Source organism: Podarcis raffonei, chromosome 2, assembly GCF_027172205.1.
Source record: "Podarcis raffonei isolate rPodRaf1 chromosome 2, rPodRaf1.pri, whole genome shotgun sequence".
NCBI classification, from domain to species: domain Eukaryota; kingdom Metazoa; phylum Chordata; class Lepidosauria; order Squamata; family Lacertidae; genus Podarcis; species Podarcis raffonei.
This window is the reverse complement of record NC_070603.1, coordinates 116,345,617-116,367,439: the sequence shown is the minus strand read 5'-3', so window position 1 is coordinate 116,367,439 and position 21,823 is coordinate 116,345,617. Positions and strand designations below refer to the sequence as shown.

Genomic DNA, 21,823 nt, shown 5'->3' with positions numbered 1-21,823 from the left:
CTCTGTCGTCCCCTTCTCCTTGGGCCCTCCATCTTTCCCAACAACAGGGACTTTTCCAGGGAGTCTTCTCTTCTCATGAGGTGGCCAAAGTATTGGAGCTTCAGCTTAAGAATCTGTCCTTCCAGTAAGCACTCAGGGCTGATTTCCTTAAGAATGGAGAGGTTTGATCTTCTTGCAGTCCATGTAACAATCAAGAGCCTCCTCCAACACCATAATTCAAACGCATAAATTATTCGGCGATCAGTCTTCTTTATGGTCCAGCTCCCACTTCCATACATCACTAAATTCATATATACGTGTATACAAATTTAAGTACAAACAATAAAATATCATTACATGTATTTACAACTGATTTGCCCCTTATGAGTTTCTTGATGTAAGTAGTGAACCCTGAGTGAAAAACTCCATACATTAATATTGTTTGCCTAGTGCGAATTTGCTAATGAATATTAAGGTCTCCGCTCCCTCTGAAGCCCTTTCGACATTCAATACACCTGTAGTTTTCATCATGTGTGAGTTAGCTGATGTCTTCTAAGGTGTCCACTTTGACTGAAGCTCTTTCCACATTCAATACATTTAAATGGTTTCTCCCCCATGTGAGTTTGTTGATGTCTTCTAAGGTATCCACTTTGACTGAAGCTCTTACCGCACTCCATACATTTAAATGGTTTCTCCCCTGTATGACTTCGCTGATGACTTTTAAGTGCCCCACTTCGACTGAAGCTCTTTCCACAATCCACACATTTAAATGGTTTCTCCCCTGTGTGAGTTCGTTGGTGTATTCTAAATGATTCACTATAACTGAAGCTCTTTCCACATTCAATACATTTAAATGGTTTTCCCTCGTGTGAATTCGTTCATGTAGTCTAAGTTTTCCATTAACACTGAAGCTCTTTCCACACTCAAAACATTCAAATGCTTTCTCCCCTGTGTGAGTTCGTTGGTGTATTCTAAGTGCTCCACTTTCACTGAAGCTCTTTCCACATTCAATACATTCAAATGGTTTCTCCCCTGTGTGAGTTCGTTGGTGTATTCTAAGTGCTCCACTTTCACTGAAGCTCTTTCCACATTCAATACACTTAAATGGTTTCTCCCCTGTGTGAGTTCGTTGGTGTATTCTAAGTTTCCCACTTTCACTGAAGCTCTTTCCACACTCAAAACATTCAAATGGTTTCTCCCCTGTGTGAGTTCTTTGATGTATTCTAAGTGCTCCACTTTCACTGAAGCTCTTTCCACATTCAATACATTTAAATGGTTTCTCCCCCGTGTGAGTTCGTTGATGTATTCTAAGATGTCCACTTTGACTGAAGCTCTTACCGCACTCCATACATTTAAATGGTTTCTCACCCGTGTGAGTTCGTTGATGTCTTCTAAGATGTCCACTTTGACTGAAGCTCTTACCGCACTCCATACATTTAAACGGTTTCTCACCCGTGTGAGTTCGTTGATGTCTTCTAAGTTTCCCACTTTCACTGAAGATCTTTCTACATTCAATACATTTAAATGGTTTCTCCCCCGTGTGAGTTCGTTGGTGTATTCTAAGTGCTCCACTTTTGCTGAAGCTCTTTCTACATTCAATACATTTAAATGGTTTTTCCCCTGTGTGAGTTCGTTGGTGTATTCTAAGTTTCTCACTTTCACTGAAGCTCTTTCCACATTCAGGACATCTAAATGGTTTCTCACCTGTGTGAGTTCGTTGATGTCTTTTAAGGTGTTCATATCGACTGAAGCTCTTTCCACATTCAATACATTTAAATGGTTTCTCTCCTGTGTGAGTTCGTTGGTGTATTCTAAGTGCTCCACTTTTTCTGAAACTCTTTCCACATACAATACATCTAAATGGTTTCTCCCCCTTGTGAGTTCGTTGATGTCTTCTAAGTTTTCCACTTTCATTGAAGCTCTTTCCACATTCCATACATTTAAATGGTTTCTCCCCTGTGTGAGTTTGTTGGTGTATTCTAAATGATTCACTATAACTGAAGCTCTTTCCACATTCAATACATTTAAATGGTTTTTCCCCCGTGTGAATTCGTTGGTGTATTCTAAGTTTTCCACTTTCACTGAAGCTCTTTCCACACTCAAAACATTCAAATGGTTTCTCCCCTGTGTGAGTTCGTTGATGTCTTCTAAGTGTTCCACTTCGACTGAAGCTCTTTCCACATTCAATACATTTAAATGGTTTCTCCCCCGTGTGAGTTCGTTGGTGTATTCTAAGTGTTCGACTTTCATTGAAGCTCTTTCCACATTCCACACATTCAAATAGTTTCTCTCCTTTGTGAGTTTGTTGATGTATCCTCAGACTTCCACTGTGATAAAAGCACATCCCACATTCCATACATTTAAACTGTTTCCTTGTTCTTCCCAATGAATTCACATGTGGCTCCATAGAATTCTGACTTTCATCTTCCTCACCTGTTTGGGAGTCTGGGAGGAAAGAGAATCCTGTTAGACTTTCAAGAAAGACAAAAAGGGAACTGAACACGTCAATCCCAATCTGTACGTTCTCTCATTTTAACACCTTCATTCTCCACTATCCTCTCGAGGTTCCAAATTTTACGAAAGCTGATGAGACAGTGGCAAGAGCAGCACGTGATCACTCTATTCAAACTTAATAAAGCACCATCATTTTATAATACAGATCTATGGAGGAATTGGCTTATTAGACACATCTATTTTTTCTTTCTGAAGTAAAGAAATGATCTCAGGCTCAAGTAACAGTATTTCCCTTGTGAAATAAATAAAACTTAAGTGCTACATGTAAATATTGCAATATATTGGAACCTAAGAAGAGCCTGCTGGATCAGGCAAAGGCCCACCTAGTCCAGCATCCTCTTCTCAGAGTCCAACCACATGCTTGTGGGAAACCGGCAAGCAGGATTGGAGCGCAAGAGTCTTTTCTGCCTTCGTGTGCTTTCCAGAAACTAGTATTAAGAAGCATTATTGCCTAGGATTGCGAGGGCAGAGCAGAGACGTCAGTCTTATCCTTTTTTTTCAAGCTATCCAAGTTGCTGGCCATCACTGTCTCCTGTAGGATAGATTCCATAGATGAACTATGCTTCTATTTATTCATCTTTGCAGCCCTTAAAAGCTGATAAATGTATTATGGCCTAAGCTTTTGTGGGCTGCAGTCTGACAAAGTGGACTCTTGACCAGGAAAGCTGGTGCCACTATAAATGTCTGAGTCTCTTTGTTGGCTTTGTGTACTTATTTTGAAATTTGCACCAAGGTTGTACCACAGTAGCTCCATGGAAGCTTAGGGACGGACAAAATTACAGGGTGTCAGCTCTGAATCTCAAGCCTCTCGTGCCTCCGCTGACAGAGCCTGAGAACGCAAGAGATGTGATTCGGTTGGAATGTGAAGCAGGGGAGGAGCAGCCAAGCTGCAGCAGGAGCAAAGAACAAAGAGCAGGAAGATGGGGTGCCGGGGGGGGGACAGACCGTTATCTCCAGTTTGAGGTCTGACACAGAGACCCCAGAAATAGCCTGTCCAAAAAATCGTAGGCTCGAGAGAATCTGTGAGAAGAGGGGAAAAGAAAGCGAAAGTGGGGGCTTCTTTGCTGGAGGACTTGGCAACTGCAAGCTGAGATGAACAGGCTGAAGACTGAGCTCCACAGTGATTTATGAGTTTGAGCAATAAACCTGAGATAATTACTACTGGAGTTGTCTAGCGTCTGTGCGGGAGAACCAAGCCATTACACAGGGGCGCTATAAATTATTATCCCACCCACTCACTCTCACAAACAACCCCCGTTTGTAAGATTGGCAAGTTTACACAATTTGCTTATAATACCATCCGCTCTTTGACTTTATATGCCCAATCCTAAGTGTAGACCCTCCAGCCCCAGGAATTGTGTATCATGATAACGGGTCCTTTGTCCCTTAAGCCCACTGTCAGGGAACTGCCATCGGAAGAACGGGAGGTGAAAGGGCTCACAGAGGTTGGGAGAGACTTATCAGCTGAGGAGGGAACCAGCAGGGGGAGAGAAGGAGCTCCAAGGGAAAGTGAGTCGGAGGGATGGCTCAGAGACACTTCCAGCGAAAACAGTGGGGAGGTTTCAGGACCTCCTATAGGGACACCCACTCCTCGCCGGAAACTGTCGCGCCGAGAGTCCAGAAGGCACGTTTCCGTTAAGGAGCTTTTATGCTGGAAGAAATTCCGTAAACGCCCACTGTCGGATTCTACCAGCGACTGACGGAGCTATGCTTAAGGAGCTCCGTTACAGACAGAGGTTTGTGGACTTAGCCAAACTCTGAGGGACTTGGAATTTCACGCACAAGCAGCTCATCATCCCATCACACCCATCAAACTGGGAAGGTGCATGCATTTATTGTGTTTTGATGCTGGTGGAATGTATCATTCTGACCCTGTCTATAAAAAATAAGAGTAACAGAAACAATTTAAATGCATTAATTATAAATAGTTATGGGAAGCATTTCCATTCCCCTTCACCCATTTTTCAGGATTGGTGTGCAACATCATTATCATCAATTATTCCTGCCGTGGAAATAACACCTAAGATTTCAAAGCCTGGAGGAAGAAAATCTGCCCTCATTACTTTAGGAAAAGGATTCAAGAAACAAAGAGCTGCTTCGGAGAAGGCCTCACCCCTTCCTTCTTCCTGTCAGGAACTTCCTTCCATTTGTCTCCTCTTCATCTTTTCCTCTTTCTCCCTCCACCATCCATCTATCCCTGTCCCCATCTCCTCTCCCCTGGAACTCACCAGATTTCTCCAAGGGTCCTGGGAGGGAATGCTCAGAGGTTGTGGGGAGGGATGCGGGAGAGAGCCTGACCAGGTCAACCGTCCATCTTCCTCCTTCCATCCTGGCCAGGGTTGCAGGTTCAGTCACAGCTAGGTTTGCAGGTTCAGCTTCCTGAGGAGCGCAGAATCCAGAGCAAGTTGCAGCTTCCTGGGAGGGAGGGAAGAAGAAGCCAAGGGAGTCTGAGAGTCCCTGCAGGGATTCTCCTGCCCAAGACATTCTGCTGCCCCTGGAGAAGCCCCAATTGGGCACCCCCTAGTGGAAAAAACCGCTATTTGTATCCTTAAATTCTTCAGAGCACAAGGGGGTTTCTTCATTGCCGCAGCTCCAAAATTACACAAGGCCAAAACTTTGGCACAACTCCTCTATGGTTCTTTTTGGGCCCGCCTTCCTCTGCTTTCTCCCCACTTGAGAGAGTTCAATCCAGACTTCTTAGACCTCTCCTCCAAGTCCCCAGATGTGTCTCAAACGCATGGGTTAGATTGGAAACGGGGGTGATGAGAGTGGAGGCTAGCATCTGCCTAATAGCAATCTACAAATGGCTGACATTGAACCTGCTCCCCCGAGGGATAGCCCCATTGATCCTCTGTGACCAATTCCAGTCGGGCTGGCAGACTGCAGTCCTGAACACCCTCCGGAAACTGGGTTTTGCCCCTCAAGCCCTTCTAAGTCTGGGCTTGGGCCAGGCAAAAGCTACGGTCAGGAAAAGAATATTAGACACTGAGAGACAGCAGGACTGTGCGAGGTGCCCCAACTATAGAATTGGAGAAATCGAGAGAGATATAGCCGCACCGGCAGCATATCTCTTCTTTCTCGTATCTAGGGATGCAAGAACGGCCTTTACACTCGCCAGAAGCTCAGCTCTTCCCTCGCCGGTCCTGGATGGAGTCTTTAGAAGGGTCCTGTATGCTCAGAGACTTTGCACCTGTCCATTGGGAGAGATAGGAAGCCCAGAACACTTGTTCTTTAAATGTCCCTTTTATGAAGAGGCACGTAGTACTGGTGAGGCTAGCCGACCTCCCGCAAAAGCAAAAAATTGACCTTTTGCTGTTAGGCAAAGATCAGAAGATGACCTAGATGGTCGCCAGATTCTGTGTACAGATCTGTAGGCGCAGACCATCGCCCAACTCAAAATAGTCCGACATGAAAAGCCCCAAACACGGTTCCATGGGTGACTCTGAGTCAACTCCCTGGGACAGTTTATTGTTGTACATTGCTTCTAAATTTAGTGTTGAACATTGTTTTAATTGTCTGTTTTAACCATATTAGCACAGCAGTTTTTAACGTTGTGAGTGTCCTCTATTTAAGAGGCTTCTACTCTGCAGTCTCTTATAGTTGTTTTAACTGCGAGTCTTTTAGTTCTTATGCTCTTACAGTTGTTTTAACTGTCTTTGTTTGTTTTTAGTTCTTATCTGTTTTAATTATCAGTTTTTTTATCCATCCATTATCCGTGTTTAATCTTGTATTTTATTTAGATGTTTTATCCTATGCGTTTCCATGTCCTAATATTCTCTAACAATTATTGGTTTAAAAAATCCTAACTGCTATTTTATCTATATGCTTTTTTAATCCTGGTCTGTGACCGTAATAAAGTTCATTCACAAGCGGGCACCCCCTTCCCAAGAGCCTCCACCCATTTTCAAACACCTTTGGCAATTCCTTTCACCTGCCTGTCCCACCTCCCTTCCTAAGGCTGGCATGGTATGCACATTAGTGGCCTGAGAGGAGATCCCTTGGAAGTTAAGAGTTAATTTGCAAAGGACTGCTCTGAATACATGGGTGGCCCTTGCATGGAGAAGAAGGAAGCCCCTTGCTTGCATCTGGACCCCCTGGGAGAGGCGGGGGATCCGCCCACTGCTCCCTCTTCCCTCACTGCCTCCTCCTCTGTCCTCCTGCCCTGCAAACACCCTTTGCTCTTGTTCCTCATGGGAGAGAGGCGGCTGAGGGAAAGAGCCTTCAAACCATCCGTTTCCTCCTCTGCTCCCCCTCCTGTCCTTTAGGGAAACAGGAGCTTTGGTCAGGAGTAAACAACTTAGATGGCAAGTTCGCAAGATAAGCACTTTAAAGCACTGCTTGTTCCTACTATGTGTGTGTCTGTGTGTGTTTGGGCGTAGAGGACAACATACATGTTTACACCACGTGATTCCTTAAAGAGGGCAATTCTTTAAAACCGAAGGCCATTTCTACAAAATGGAAGACTTCCGAAGGCAGCCTTTTACAAGGAAATTTTTGATGTTTTTATTTTGTTGGAAGCTACCCAGATGGGCAGAGGCAACCCAGTCAGATAGGCAGGATGAAAGTAATAATAATAATAATAATAGTAATAATAATAATAATAATAGATTTCTAAGCCTGTACTGGGATGCGAGTGGCGCTGTGAGTTAAACCACAGAGCCTAGGATCTGCCGATCAGAAGGCTGGCAGTTCAAATCCCCGCGACGGGGTGACCTCACATTGCTCGGTCCCTGCTCCTGCCAACCTAGCAGTTCGAAAGCACGTCAAAGTGCAAGTAGATAGATAGGCACCGCTCCGGCGGGAAGGTAAACGGCGTTTCCGTGCGCTGCTCTGCTTCGCAAGAAGCGGCTTAGTCATGCTGGCCACATGACCTGGAAGGGGTACGCCGGCACCCTCGGCCAGTAAAGCGAGATGAGTGCCACAACCCCAGAGTCGGTCACAACTGGACGTAATGGTCAGGGGTTCCTTTACCTTTTTAAGCCTGTTCTGCTAGGCATGCTGATCAGAGACTCTGTCCAAACAACCCCTTTGAATGCAACAGGACTTCCTATTTTTACTGCTATCAGGGGATCAGTCAAACCACAAAGCCACTGATCAGCCAGAGTTTCCTGTTTTCACCAAGCACAGTTTGAGTTTCCTGTTTTCACCAAGCTTAATATCCCAGCTTATTCCAAAGCTGGCAGCTGTAGTTTCCTGGTTTGGGCAAAATGGAAAGTTTGTTGGTTATGGCTCATAAGAGACTGCCTGGTTTCATCACAGTTCCCCATCAGGGCCGGCCCAATCATGAGGTAAGGTGGGACAATTAGGTCAGGAGGCAGATGCAGGGAGATACGGGACCAGCACATTCCCAGCTCCCCTGTTTGTTAGCCTCGCTGCCAGTGCAGGACCACAGCTGGTAAATTTGTGCAACTACCCATGCGGAGTCCTTTTCTTTTGCCCTCTCACACTAAAGGTTGGGTGGGAGTCCTCCCTGGAGTGATGCATTCTGGCTGTGGGGGCAAGGAGATTGTGGTGGCGGCTAGAGTTTTTTGTTTTAAACTTGGGTCAACTTAGGCTTTAGCATAACTTTGCTGCAGCAATGCATTACAAACTGTTCCTATTTTTAACCCAGCTTTTCAGGCTGTGATTTAGTCATCTGAACCTGGCCATTATCTTAATAAATATTGCAACAACCTTGCAAGGTAGGCCAGTGTTATTCTATTTGAACTGCACATGGCAGTGCTGAGGCTGCAAGACGTGCCAAGATTTTTACCCCAGTGGGGAGCAAAAAGAGCATTTTGGAAATGGAGGAAATTTAGAGGAGGAAAAAGGGGGTTGGTGGAAAGACCCCTCTTCTGACGTAGCTTCTGCTCTGATGAAATTCAGAGTGCCCTGTGGTTGCTTTATTAAAGTAATAACATCAGGAGATATGATCGCAAACCTCCAATGTGTAAGAAAGTTTGGTCTAGCAAGCCTTTTAAAAGTGGATTAGAGAGGAAGTGCAGGGAGGAGGAATATTCACCACCATAGCTAAACAGAACCTCCATGTCGAGAGGCAGCGGACCTGTGACCTCCAGGTCCTGGAAACCCAGGTGAGAGGAGGGCACTTACCTTTCCCAGAAGCCCCTCAGTGTCTGGGAGCAGGGTCTGGTCTGTCCCCCCTGCTCTCCCACTGGGCCACCGACTGGCATCCGCAGCTCCCCTGAAGGAGAGGACACCATCCCCGGAGTGGGGAGAACTGGGAGCCTTTGGGGTTTCCCACCCTGAACGAGGGGGCTGCATCGTCTTCAGGAAATCCTGCTTCTGGGCCTCCCAGTGCTGCTGCGGCTGCCCCTCCTCTGCCTCCTGCTTAATCTGACATAAATCTGCTTGAGGTAGAAGATCCCTGATGGTCCCAACTTGGCCGGCAGGAGGTTTCCTTCCTTTGCACTCCAGTCTCTCCCTTTGAATGGGTCTCCTGGGTCCCTGCTCTTCCATTTTTACGCCACCCTGCTGCAAAGAAATAAACACAAAGTAAAATAAAACCCAAGAATAAAAACAAAAGCACATTTTTTAACCATTAACCAGTTTTTGAAATATATTATTACTCTTTCTATTTCTGATGCTCAGGCTGTGAATGACAATCATTATGTCACCCAAACGACTCCACCCAGGGACGAGGGGAAGTTAACCAAATACTGGGGGAAACGGTTTATGGAAGTATAAATAATATTTGGGGGTGGGGGAACCAAGGCAGTGGAAGGAAATCCAAAAACAACCCAGTGAGAGGGCTGAGCATGTTCAGTGGACAGGGAATGCTGATCCTGGCTGCAACTTCTAGCATGTTGGAAAGGCAGCAACAGATCTTTGTATATGATTAAGGCTGCAACAGACCCACCTAACATTTAAAGTACATGACTTCACCCAAGAAATCCTGCGAGCTGCAGTTTGTTAGGGGTGTTGAGAACTGTAGCAATAAACTACAGGTCCTGTGGTTCTCTGGGGAAGCCACGTTCTTTAAATGTATGGTATCTGCACAGCCTAAGAAACAAACAGGCAAAAGGAATATTGGCCAACAAAATCAAACAACCCACTTCATGTGTCCTGCTAGTCCCTGCCGTTTCCATCTCCTGATCTGATCATAGGATGAAGATCTCTGTCTGTCCTGGAGAGAAAGATGCCTAAGGGGCCCTTAGAGAGATCTTTTCAACTCCAATTTCAGCACAAACAAGCACAGTGCTGAAATGGGGTAAAAGCCCTGATCTGGAAATAAATTATCCCTCTGGCTGCTCTTTAAAGAGGATTTCTAAAGAACAATCTGAAGGGTCTTTTTTCCACAGATCTCCTTGCTAATTCAGCAGAGTCTTCTTGTGCTCTAATCCCTTGACAGATTAGAGAACTGGGCCAAAACAAACAAGATGAATTTTAACAGGGAGAAATGTAAAGTATTGCACTTGGGCAAAAAAAATGAGAGGCACAAATACAAGATGGGTGACACCTGGCTTGAGAGCACTACATGTGAAAAGGATCTAGGAGTCTTGGTTGACCACAAACTTGACATGAGCCAACAGTGTGACGCGGCAGCTAAAAAAGCCAATGCAATTCTGGGCTGCATCAATAGGAGTATAGCATCTAGATCAAGGGAAGTAATAGTGCCACTGTATTCTGCTCTGGTCAGACCTCACCTGGAGTACTGTGTCCAGTTCTGGGCACCACAGTTCAAGAAGGACATTGACAAACTGGAACGTGTCCAGAGGAGGGCAACCAAAATGGTCAAAGGCCTGGAAACGATGCCTTATGAGGAACGGCTAAGGGAGCTGGGCATGTTTAGCCTGGAGAAGAGGAGGTTAAGGGGTGATATGATAGCCATGTTCAAATATATAAAAGGATGTCACATAGAGGAGGGAGAAAGGTTGTTTTCTGCTGCTCCAGAGAAGCGGACACGGAGCAATGGATCCAAACTACAAGAAAGAAGATTCCACCTAAACATTAGGAAGAACTTCCTGACAGTAAGAGCTGTTCGACAGTGGAATTTGCTGCCAAGGAGTGTGGTAGAGTCTCCTTCTTTGGAGGTCTTTAAGCAGAGGCTTGACAACCATATGTCAGGAGTGCTCTGATGGTGTTTCCTGCTTGGCAGGGGGTTGGACTCGATGGCCCTTGTGGTCTCTTCCAACTCTATGATTCTATGATTCTATGATTCTAATTTTTCCCCACCCCAGAACTGGGGTTGGGAGGTCTAAACATGCTGATTGTGTTTGCAAGACTTGTATGTATTCTAGATGGCATGTCTGGTGAGTGTGTGCAGCACCTCTGGCGTGTGTGCATGTGACTTTATGGTCTGCATCTCTTTTCTGTGTGTGCATGCATGTGCATACATTGGCCATAAAGCTCACTGGAATGTGGCCTCCAGAATCAATGCAGCTTTAAGCCCATAAATGTTCCGTTCCTCCTGTTCTATCAGAAAGGACAATCAAATCTGAGACTATCAGGAGGAGAGAACTGGATCTACAGAGTTAATGCTCTCAACATCCTATGGACACAAACAGCAATGAGATTTTCCATTAATTGTTTTGAGATTTTTTTCCTTAAAAATATGAAGCAGTATAGAAATGAAATGAGTAATAATCTGAACATGAATAATCTGAATATAGAATCCTCCTTTCCTCTGCCTTGTCAAATCTGGCACTCACTTCAACCCTCAGCCTTCATTTGCCTTACTGAGGAAGGTGGAAATAAAACAATTAATGAAACCAGGCTTAAGCCTGTCTCACTTATTTACACGCAGACACAAGAGGTCACTAGCTTTGACAGCTTGGGAAAAGATCAGATGCATTCTCTGGAGTATAGATCTATCAGCTGTTTTAATTGCCGTGACAGATCAACAGAACCTCCATGTGTAGGCACAGTGTACCTTGATTTGGGGCAGGCAAAAGAAGCCATTTCCTTGCGAAATGAATCTGATGGACATCATTGCCACAAGATGCGGTGATGGTGGTGGCAAAGAGAGCTTTCAAAGGCGATCAGACTAATTCACCAAGGAGGGCGATAGGTTTATCAATGGCACTGGCAGAGGAGGGGGGGCAGGAGTAGTGGCCTGCAAAGGGTGTCAGGGGGCTGCAGGGTGAGAGGGACACCTCCCTGCTGCACTGCTCTTCCATTCCCCCCCCCCCGCCTCCCCTTCCCTCTCCGCCGTGGGGAGGACCGTGGAAGAGGACGGGGCTCCCTGCTGAGGGACGGGAGAGGGGCGCCAAAAGCCCCAGCTACGCCGCTGATCCGTGAGCGACTATATGCATCGTCCACCGCGAAGCAGCAGCTGCCTTGGACCCCTCATTCTGCCCCTTGAGCTCAGGACTGAAGGAAGCAGCTCCCCAGGGTCTCCGGCAGGGTCCGTGCCAGCCTGAGCCAGAGATGTTTGCCCCTGTGCCCTCCTGCAGATGCCCTGCCCCTGAGCTGCGCCCCTTCCCCTTCCTGCCCGGTTGGGGGGCGCCCTGCAGCCTCTGACTCCACTCGGGGCCTGATCCTGCCAGGCGCACGTGCTCTCCTCCTCCTCCCCCCCCCGCCTCCTGCACCTGGGACTCCTCGCTCCGTCCCTGCACCGGAATCCGGCTCCTCTCCGGGGAAACTCGCCAGGCCACGGCCCGCTGCTCCTCCGCTCTCCTCGGCGGGGGACAGGAAAGTGCAGCCGCTCTCGAGTCCCCCTGGCTGGCCCCGTTTCCTGCCTCTCTGAGCATCGGAGCTCGCTGGCTGTGGGTTGGGCCCTGGGAGGCTGCGAGGCTGGATGCGCCCCCTTGCGCTGTCCCTCAAAATTTATTGTATCATTGGAATCTACCTGGCATCTTATATGCTATCCAGAATGTTGCACAAATAAGTCTCCTTGTGATCTGATGTGCAGTCCCTGGTTTCCTCATCAGTAAATATTTTCAGAAAGCTGGGACGATGCCACCCTGCAGCCATAGCTGTCAACTTTCAGATTTGAAAATAAGGGATCAGCAGCCTCACCTGTCCCGGGGACAGTCTACTCTACAGGATATCTAACAATCCGGGATAGCAGCGGGAAATGGCGCTGGAATAAGGGAATTTCCCGCAAAAAAAGGGAAGGTTGACAGCTATGCCTGCAGCCCGAATGGGTAGCTGGAGGAGGCAGTCCAGTTCCCAGCTCTGCTGGTTGGGATCATGCAATCACTTAGCTCCAGCAACCGACCTTTCCAAACCCTCCAACATTTCTCTGATGAAAATAGGAACATCCCATTCCATAAATATAATTTTCCTATTTATACACCGCACATCTTATTCCGTTGCCCCAGCCACTCTGGGAAGTTTCCAGCATATATAAAAAACATAATAAAACATTAAACATTAAAAAACTTTCCTATACAGGATTGCCTTCAGAGGGCCGGGGGTTGGATAACTCCATTCTCTAATTCTAAACAGTGGCACTTGGAGGGTTTCTCTTTCCCTGCTTTTTCATGCACTGCCTCCGGTCTCCTGCATCAATTTAGCAGAGGAGGGGAGCGTTTTTGGCTTTCATACTTCTCCACTCCCCACCCCCAATATAACCAAAAGCACAATATAACCAAAAACACAAACACCATTTGGGAGTGAGGACCAAAAAAATAAAAACGTTTTATATATTTTATTACTTATTTTTGCATTTCAATCTGGCCGCTGTAGGTGGGGAGAGCGAGCGGGGGGAGGGGTAGTACACTTTCATTATTTTACAAAGTTCATATGCAAGGTGTTTGTGTCAGTGTGACATGGGTAGCTTCTCTTCCTATTCATTTATTAGTTTTCATTGGCAGTGAGAAAGATCGAGGGCCCCAGGGCACAGTTGGTTGCCTTCAGTAAAGGTGGCGGAGGCTGAACCATTTTAAGGAACAGATTGTTGTAATTCTTGGAAAGGGATGGAAAAGAGCACAGCTACATCGTGGTTTGGTCCTTCAAGTAAAGGTAAAGGTAAAGGTATCCCTGACCATTAGGTCCAGTTGCGGACAACTCTGGGGTTGCGGCGCTCATCTCGCTTTACTCGCCGAGGGAGCCGTTTACCTTCCCGCCAGAGTGGTACCTATTTATCTACTTGCACTTTGATGTTCTTTCGAACTGCTAGGTTGGCAGGAGCAGGGACCGAGCAACGGGAGCTCCCCCCGTCGCGGGGATTCAGACCACCAACCTTCTGATCGGCAAGCCCTAGGCTCTGTGGTTTAACACACAGCGCCACCCGTGTCCCTTCAAGTACTTGTTGAAGTACTTGTTGAAGTAACCTTCAAGTACTTGTTGTTAAAGTTGTTCCATGGAATTCCTGATCTGGACCTTGTGTGGAAATGAATTCTCTCCATAACAAAAATAAGTTTTGAAGCCTTACTGCAGAACAGTCTTAAACAGTCTAACAATAAGATAAGCATGATAAAGTAGCACGTTGCAAACAATGTTCAGTCCTTTATGTAATTCAGTAAGCTTTCCTATCCCTGGTCCCAGAGGGAGATCCTAAGCTTCTTCAACATTGCATGACTTATTTGCAACTGCTGCTGCTGCTTCTCCTAGCCATCTCCAACAAGCACCCACTGGCTTCTCAAGTTTAAGCTTGAGAACACATTTCCCCTTACTTTTTAGGAGGGGAAAAGTGAGTCTTATAGAGCAAAAAATACGGTAACTTCGCTGAGCTGTCAAGTTGAAAGGATACATTCAGGCATAATATCTGTAACATTTAATAACTTCACCTTCTTCTGGCGCAGCTGCCCTTGGAACTTCTCGTACTGAATGTGCTTCGTCCTGTGGTGCCTCTGCAGGTGGGCCTTCTTCAGGACGGAGAGGGCCTCACCACAAATGAGGCACACGGGCATGCCTTTCAGCTCCACAAAGAAATAGTCATGTGTCCATCTTTTTTGAAAATGCGGCACTCCAAATCTATCTTCCTCTTCTTGTGGAAACATTGATTGTGTCCAGAAACAGACAATTAGGCAGATGGAGCTGTTCTCATATGGGAGTCCTATGCTGCCTATAGCCAGCCCTGGTCAGTAATGTGTCTGCAGCTCTTTGAGCCATTGAAGTTTCTGAGCTCTTTTCAAAGGCAGCCCCAGGTAGAGTGTGTTAAAGTAACTCCTACGCAATGTGGCACCAGACTGCTTTCTTTTTTTGTAATTATCTGTTTGTTTTAAATTCTGTAGCTTAAATTCTCTTGATGCTTCTTTTTTTGAGAAGGGCCTCTTATGGTCACAAAGCAATGATTTTCAGTGCAGCTCCATAACACTGATTGCGCCCTCACACTGCCCCTTTTTGTGTGGGGATTTGGATCCAGAAAAGGAGCAGACGGGGAAAGGTTATGCAGAATACACCCCCCATGTTGCCCTTAGGTGTGCTCAGCCTTCACCTGCTTCATGACTCCACCTTGCATGAGAAGGCAGGATGGAGCTCCAGGAAACAGGAAGTGGTCCTTCAACCAGCCAGGACATCTCACCATCACAGACAGATCCAGTCTCCTGCTGGGGAGTCAAGAGTGGCCCTGGGATGGCAGAGAGAGGAGGGGAAGGGGCCAGGGACAGAAGGAATGGCAGGGCTTCAGATGCTCCCTTGGACCCCTCCCCTGACACCAAGGGGAGCTCCTCTTCTGGGGCTGAAAGGATTGGCGTGGTTTGATTTTATCAGTATTGCAAGGAAGCATAGAAGGAAAGGTAAAAAACACCTATGCGGTTTATTAAAGTTTATTAAAGTATCTGTGGTTTTTCCCCTGTGTGAGTTCGTTGATGTATTCTAAGTGCAACATATTGACTGTAGCTCTTTCCACATTCAATACATTTAAACGGTTTCTCCCCCGTGTGAGTTCGTTGATGTATTCTAAGGTATCCATTTTGACTGTAGCTCTTTCAACATTCAATACATTTATATGGTTTTTCCCCTGTGTGAGTTCGTTGGTGTATTCAAAGTGATCCACTATCACTGAAACTCTTTCCACATTCCATACATTTAAATGGTTTCTCCCCCGTGTGAGTTCGTTGGTGTCTTCTAAGTGCCCCACTTCGACTGAAGCTCTTTCCACATTCCATACATTGAAATGGTTTCTCCCGTGTGAGTTCGTTGGTGTCTTCTAAGTGATCCACTATCACTGAAACTCTTTCCACATTCAATACATTTAAATGGTTTCTCTCCTGTATGAATTCGTCGGTGTACTCTAAGTGCTCCACTTTTGCTGAAACTCTTTCCACATGCAATACATTTAAATGGTTTCTCCCCCGTATGAGTTCGTTGATGTATTCTAAGGTATCCATTTTCACTGTAGCTCTTTCCACATTCAATACATTTATATGGTTTATCCCCTGTGTGTTTGTTGGTGTACTCTAAGGGCTCCACTTTTGCTGAAGTTCTTTCCACATTCAATACATTTAAATGGTTTCTCCCCCGTGTGAGTTCGTTGATGTATTCTAAGGTATCCACTGTCACTGAAGCTCTTTCCACATTCAAAACATTCAAATTGTTTATCTCCTTTGTGAGTTTGTTGTTGTATCCTCAATTTCTTTGTTTTTCCCCATAAATTCACATGTGTCTCCATAGAATTCTGACTTTCATCTTCCTCACCTGTTTGGGAGTCTGGGAGGAAAGAGAATCCTGTTAGACTTTCAAGAAAGACAAAAAGGGAACTGAACACATGTCAATTCCAATCTGCACCTTCTCTCATTGTAACATCTTCATTCTCCACTGTCGCTCTAGGTTCCAAATTTTTTGCAAAGCAGATGAGATAATGGCAAGAGCAACACATGATCAGTCCATTCACACTTAATAAAGCAGCATCGTTTTATAATACAGATCTATGGTGGAATTGTCTTATTAGACACATCTATTTTTTCTTTCTCAGGCTCAAGTAACAGTGTCTCCTTTGTGAAATAAGTAAAATTTAAGTGCTACATGTAACTGTAGAAATATTGCAATATATTGGAACCTAAGAAGAGCCTGCTGGATCAGGCAAAGGCCCACCTAGTCCAGCATCCTCTTCTCACAGAGGCCAACCAGATGCCTGTGGGAAACCGGCAAGCAGGATTGGAGCACAAGAGTCTTCTCTGCCTTCGTGTGCTTTCCAGAAACTAGTATCAAGAAGCGTTATTGCCTAGACCACGAGGGCAGAGGAGAGACATCAGTCTTATCCTTTTCTTCAAGCTATCCATGTTGCTGGCTGTCACTGTCTCCTGTAGGATGGATTCCATAGATGAACTATGCTTCTGTTTATTCATCTTTTGCTGCCCTTAAAAGCTGATAAATGTATTATGGCCTAAACTTTTGTGGGCTGCAGTCTGACAAAGTGGACTCTTGACCAGAAAAGCTGGTGCCGCTATAAACTTTTAATTGGTTTCTCCCCCGTGTGAGTTCGTTGATGTCTTCTAAATGATCCACCATCACTGAAGCTCTTTCTACAATCCACACATTCAAATGGTTTCTCCCCCGTGTGAGTTCGTAGATGTATTCTAAGTGCTCCACTTTTATGGAAGCTCTTTCCACATTCCATACATTTAAATGGTTTTTCCCCTGTGTGAGTTCGTTGGTGTATTCTAAGTTCTCCACTTTGGCTGTAGCTCTTTCCACATTCAATACATTTAAATGGTTTCTCCCCTGTGTGAGTTTGTTGATGTCTTCTAAGTGTCCCACTTCGACTGAAGCTCTTTCCACAATCCACACATTCAAATGGTTTCTCCCCTATGTGAGTTTGTTGATGTCTTCTAAGTGCTCCACTTTCATGGAAGCTCTTTCCACACTGCATACATTTAAATGGTTTCTCCCCTGTGTGAGTTCGTTGGTGTATTCTAAGTGATCCACTATCACTGAAGCTCTTTCCACATTCCATACATTTAAATGGTTTTTCCCCAGTGTGAGTTCGTTGGTGTATTTTAAGTTCTCCACTTCGACTGTAGCTCTTTCCACATTCCATACATTTAAATGGTTTCTCCCCTGTGTGAGTTCGTTGATGTCTTCTAAGTGATCCACTATCACTGAAGCTCTTTCCACATTCTATACATTTAAATGGTTTCTCCCCTGTGTGTGTTTGTTGATGTCTTCTAAGTGATCCACTATCACTGAAGCTCTTTCCACATTCTATACATTTAAATGGTTTCTCTCCTGTGTGAGTTCGTTGATGTCTTCTAAGTGCTCCGTTGTTACTGAAACTCTTTCCACATTCAATACATTTAAATGGTTTCTCTCCCGTGTGAGTACGTTGGTGTATTCTAAGTGATCCACTATCACTGAAGCTCTTACCGCACTCCATACATTTAAATGGTTTCTCACCTGTGTGAATTCGTTGGTGTATTCTAAGTGCTCCACTTTCACTGAAGCTCTTTCCACATTCAATACATTTCAATGGTTTATCCTCCGTGTGTATTCGTAGATGACTTCTAAGTGTTCCACTTCGACTGAAGCACTTACTGCACTCCATACATTTAAATGGTTTCTCACCCGTGTGAATTCGTTGGTGTATTCTAAGTGCTCCACTTTCACTGAAGCTCCTTCTACATTCAATACATTTAAATGGTTTCTCACCCGTGTGAATTCGTTGGTGTAATTTAAGTTTCCCACTTTCACTGAAGCTCTTTCCACACTCAAAACATTTAAATGGTTTCTCCCCTGTGTGAGTTTGTTGATGTATTCTAAGATGTCCACTTTGACTGAAGCTCTTACCACACTCCATACATTTAAATGGTTTCTCACCCGTGTGAGTTCGCTGATGTATTCTAAGTTTCCCAGTGGTACTGAAGCTCTTTTCACATTCAATACATTCAAATGGTTTCTCCCCTGTGTGAGTACGTTGGTGTATTCTAAGATGTCCACTTCCACTGAAACTCTTACCACACTCCATACATTTAAATGGTTTCTCACCCGTGTGAGTTCGTTGATGTATTCTAAGTGCATGACTATGACTAAAGCTCGTTCCGCACTTCATACATTCAAATAGTTTCTCTTCTTTGTGAGTTTGTTGCTGTATCCTCAGTTTCTTTGTTCTTCCCAATGAATTGACAGGTGGCTCCATAGAATTCTCACCTTCATCTTCCTCACCTGTTTGGGAGTCTGGGAGGAAAGAGAATCCTGTTAGACTTTCAAGAAAGACCAAAAAGGAACTGAACACACGTCAATCCCTATCTGCACCTTCTCTCATGTTAACACCGTCTCCAATCTCCACTGTCCTCTGTAGGTTCCAATTTTTTTGCAAAGCAGATGAGATAATGGCAACAGCCACACCTGAGCACTCCATTCACACTTAATAAAGCACCATCATTTTATAATACAAATCTATGGTGGAATTAGCTTATTAGACACATCTCTGTATTTTTCTTTTTCAAGTGAGGAAATAATCTCATTCTCGAGTAACAGTATCTCCTTTGTGAAATCAGTAAAACTTAAGTGCTACATGTAACTGTAGAAATATTGCAATATATTGGAACCTAAGAAGAGCCTGCTGGATCAGGCAAAGGCCCACCTAGTCCAGCATCCTCTTCTCACAGAGGCCAACCAGATGCCTGTGGGAAACCGGCAAGCAGGATTGGAGCACAAGAGTCTTCTCTGCCTTCGTGTGCTTTCCAGAAATTAGTATCAAGAAGGATTATTGCCTAGGACCGCGAGGGCAGAGCAGAGACGTCAGTCATATCTTTTCTTTCAAGCTATCCATGTTGCTGGCTCTCACTGTCTCCTGTAGGATGGATTCCATAGATGAACTATGCTTCTGTTGATTCATCTTTTGCAGCCCTTAAAAGCTGATAAATGTATTATGGCTTAAGCTTTTGTGGGGTGCAGTCTGACAAAGTGGACTCTTGACCAGGAAAGCTGGTGCCTGTATAAACCTCTGAGTCTCTTTGTTGGCTTTGTGTACCTATTTTCAAATTTGCACCAAGGTTGTACCACAGTATCTTCATGAAAGCTTAGGGACGGACAAAATTACAGGGTGTCAGCTCTGTGAATCTCAAGCCTCTCGTGCCTCCGATGACAGAGCCTGAGAATGCAAGAGATGGGATTCGGTTGGAATGTGAAGCAGGGGAGGAGCAGCCAAGCTGCAGCAGGAGCAAAGAACAAAGAGCAGGAAGAGGGGGTGCTGGGGGGGGCACAGACCGTTAGCTCCAGTTTGAGCTCTGACACAGAGACCCCGGAAATAGCCTGTCCAAAAAATCGTAGGCTCGAGAGAATGTGCGAGAAGAGGGGAAAAGAAAGCGAAAGTGGGGGCTTCTTTGCTGGAGGACTCGGCAACTGCAAGCTGGGATGAACAGGCCGAAGACTGAGCTCCTCAGTGATTTATGAGTTTGAGCATTAAGCCTGAGATAATTACTACTGGAGTTGTCTCGCGTCTGTGCAGGAGAACCAAGCCATTACACAGGGGCACTAAAATTATTATCCCACTCACGCACTCACTCACTCACTCCCACAAACAACCCCAGTCTGTAAGATTGGCAATTTTGCACAATTTGCTTATAATACCAGACGCTCTTGGACTTTATATGCCCAATCCTAAGTGTAGACCCTCCAGCCCCAGGAATTGTGTATCATGATAACGGGTCCTTTGTCCCTTAAGCCCACCAAACTGGGGAGGTGCATTCATTTCTTGTGTTTTGATGCTGGTGGAATGTATCACTCTGACACTGTCTATAACAAATAAGAGTAATAGGAACAATTTATGTACATTAATTATAAATAATTATGGGAAACATTTCCATTCCCCTTCACCCATTTTTCAGGATTGGTGTGCAACATCATTACTATCAATTATTCCTGCCGTGGAAATAACACCTAAGATTTCAAAGCCTGGAGGAAGAAAATCTGCCCCCACTACTTTAGGAAAAGGATTCAAGAAACAAAGAGCTGCTTCGGAGAAGGCCTCACTCTTTCCTTCTTAATGTCAGGAACTTCCTTCCATTTGTCTCCTCTCCATCTTTTCCTCTTTCTCCCTCCACCTTCCATCTATCCCTGTCCCCATCTGCTCTCCCCTGGAACTCACCAGATTTCTCCAAGGGTCCTGGGAGGGAATGCTCAGAGGTTGTGGGGAGGGATGCGGGAGACAGCCTGACCAGGTCAACTGTCCATCTTCCTCCTTCCATCCTGGCCAGGGTTGCAGGTTCAGTCTCGGCTTGGTTTGCACGTTCAGCTTCCTGAGGAGCCCAGAATCCAGAGCAAGTTGCAGCTTCCTGGGAGGGAGGGAAGAAGAAGCCAAGGGAGTCTGAGAGCCCCTGCAGGGATTCTCCTGCCCAAGACATTCTGCTGCCCCTGGAGAAGCCCCAATTGGGCACCCCCTTCCCAAGAGCCCCCATCCATTTTCAAACACCTTTGGCAATTCCTTTCACCTGCCTGTCCCACCTCCCTTCCTAAGGCTGGCATGGTATGCACATTAGTGGCCTGAGAGTAGACCCCATAGAACTTAAGAGTTAATCTGCAAAGGACTGCTTTGAATACATGGGTTGCCCTTGCATGGATGAAAGAATATTCATCACCATAGGTAAACAGAACCTCCATGTCGAGAGGCAGTGGACCTGTGACCTCCAGGTCCTGGAAACCCAGGTGAGAGGAGGGCACTTACCTTTCCCAGAAGTCCCTCAGTGTCTGGGAGCAGGGTCTGGTCTGTCCCCCCTGCTCTCCCATTGGGCCTCCGACTGGCATCCGCAGCTCCCCTGAAGGAGAGGACACCATCCCCGGAGTGGGGAGGACTGGGAGCCTGTGGGGTTTCCCACTTTGAACGAGGGGGTTGCATCGTCTTCAGGAAATCCTGCTTCTGGGCCTCCCAGTGCTGTTGCGGCTGCCCCTCCTCTGCCTCCTGCTTAATTTGATGTAAATCTGCTTGAGGTAGAAGATCCCTGATGGTCCCAACTTGGCCGGCAGGAGGTTTCCTTCCTTTGCACTCCAGTCTCTCCCTTTGAATGGGTCTCCTGGGTCTCTGCTCTTCCATTTTTACGCCACCCTGCTGGAAAAGAAATAAACACATCTCCTGATCTGATCATAGGATGAAGATATCTGTCTGTCCTGGAGAGAATGGTGCCTAAAGGGCCCTTAGAGAGAACTTTTAAACTCCAATTTCAGCACAAACAAGCACAGTGCTGAAATGGGGTAAAAGCCCTGATCTGGAAATAAATGATCCCTCTGGCTGCTCTTTAAAGAGGATTTCTAAAGAACAATCTGAAGGGTCTTTTTTCCACAGATCTCCTTGCTAATTCAGCAGAGTCTTCTTGTGCTCTTATTTTTCCCCACCCCAGAACTGGGGTTGGAAGGTCTAAACATGCTGATTGTGTTTGCAAGACTTGTATGTATGCTAGATGGCATGTCTGGTGAGTGTGTGCGGCACCTCTGGCATGTGTGCCTGTGACTTTATGGTCTGCATCTCTTTTCTGTGTGCGCATGCATGTGCATACATTGGCCACAAAGC

General features: G+C 45.7%; 1 protein-coding gene and 3 pseudogenes across 1 annotated transcript; all 4 read right to left on the bottom strand.

Annotated features, from left to right (window-relative positions):
• The window catches only part of LOC128408778 (zinc finger protein 729-like), a 117,700-nt pseudogene that overhangs the window by 93,720 nt on the left and 2,157 nt on the right, over positions 1-21,823 (bottom strand).
• Positions 462-21,192, bottom strand: LOC128408994 (oocyte zinc finger protein XlCOF6-like; annotated as a pseudogene).
• The window catches only part of LOC128409126 (zinc finger protein 239-like), a 49,543-nt pseudogene continuing 42,749 nt past the window's right edge, over positions 15,030-21,823 (bottom strand).
• On the bottom strand, positions 16,635-18,073 carry LOC128409139 (zinc finger protein 709-like; the record flags this gene model as incomplete). The annotated part of the gene is made up of 1 exon (XM_053379386.1): positions 16,635-18,073. A coding segment is annotated over one exon (1,308 nt), but the record flags the coding sequence as incomplete, so codon positions are not given.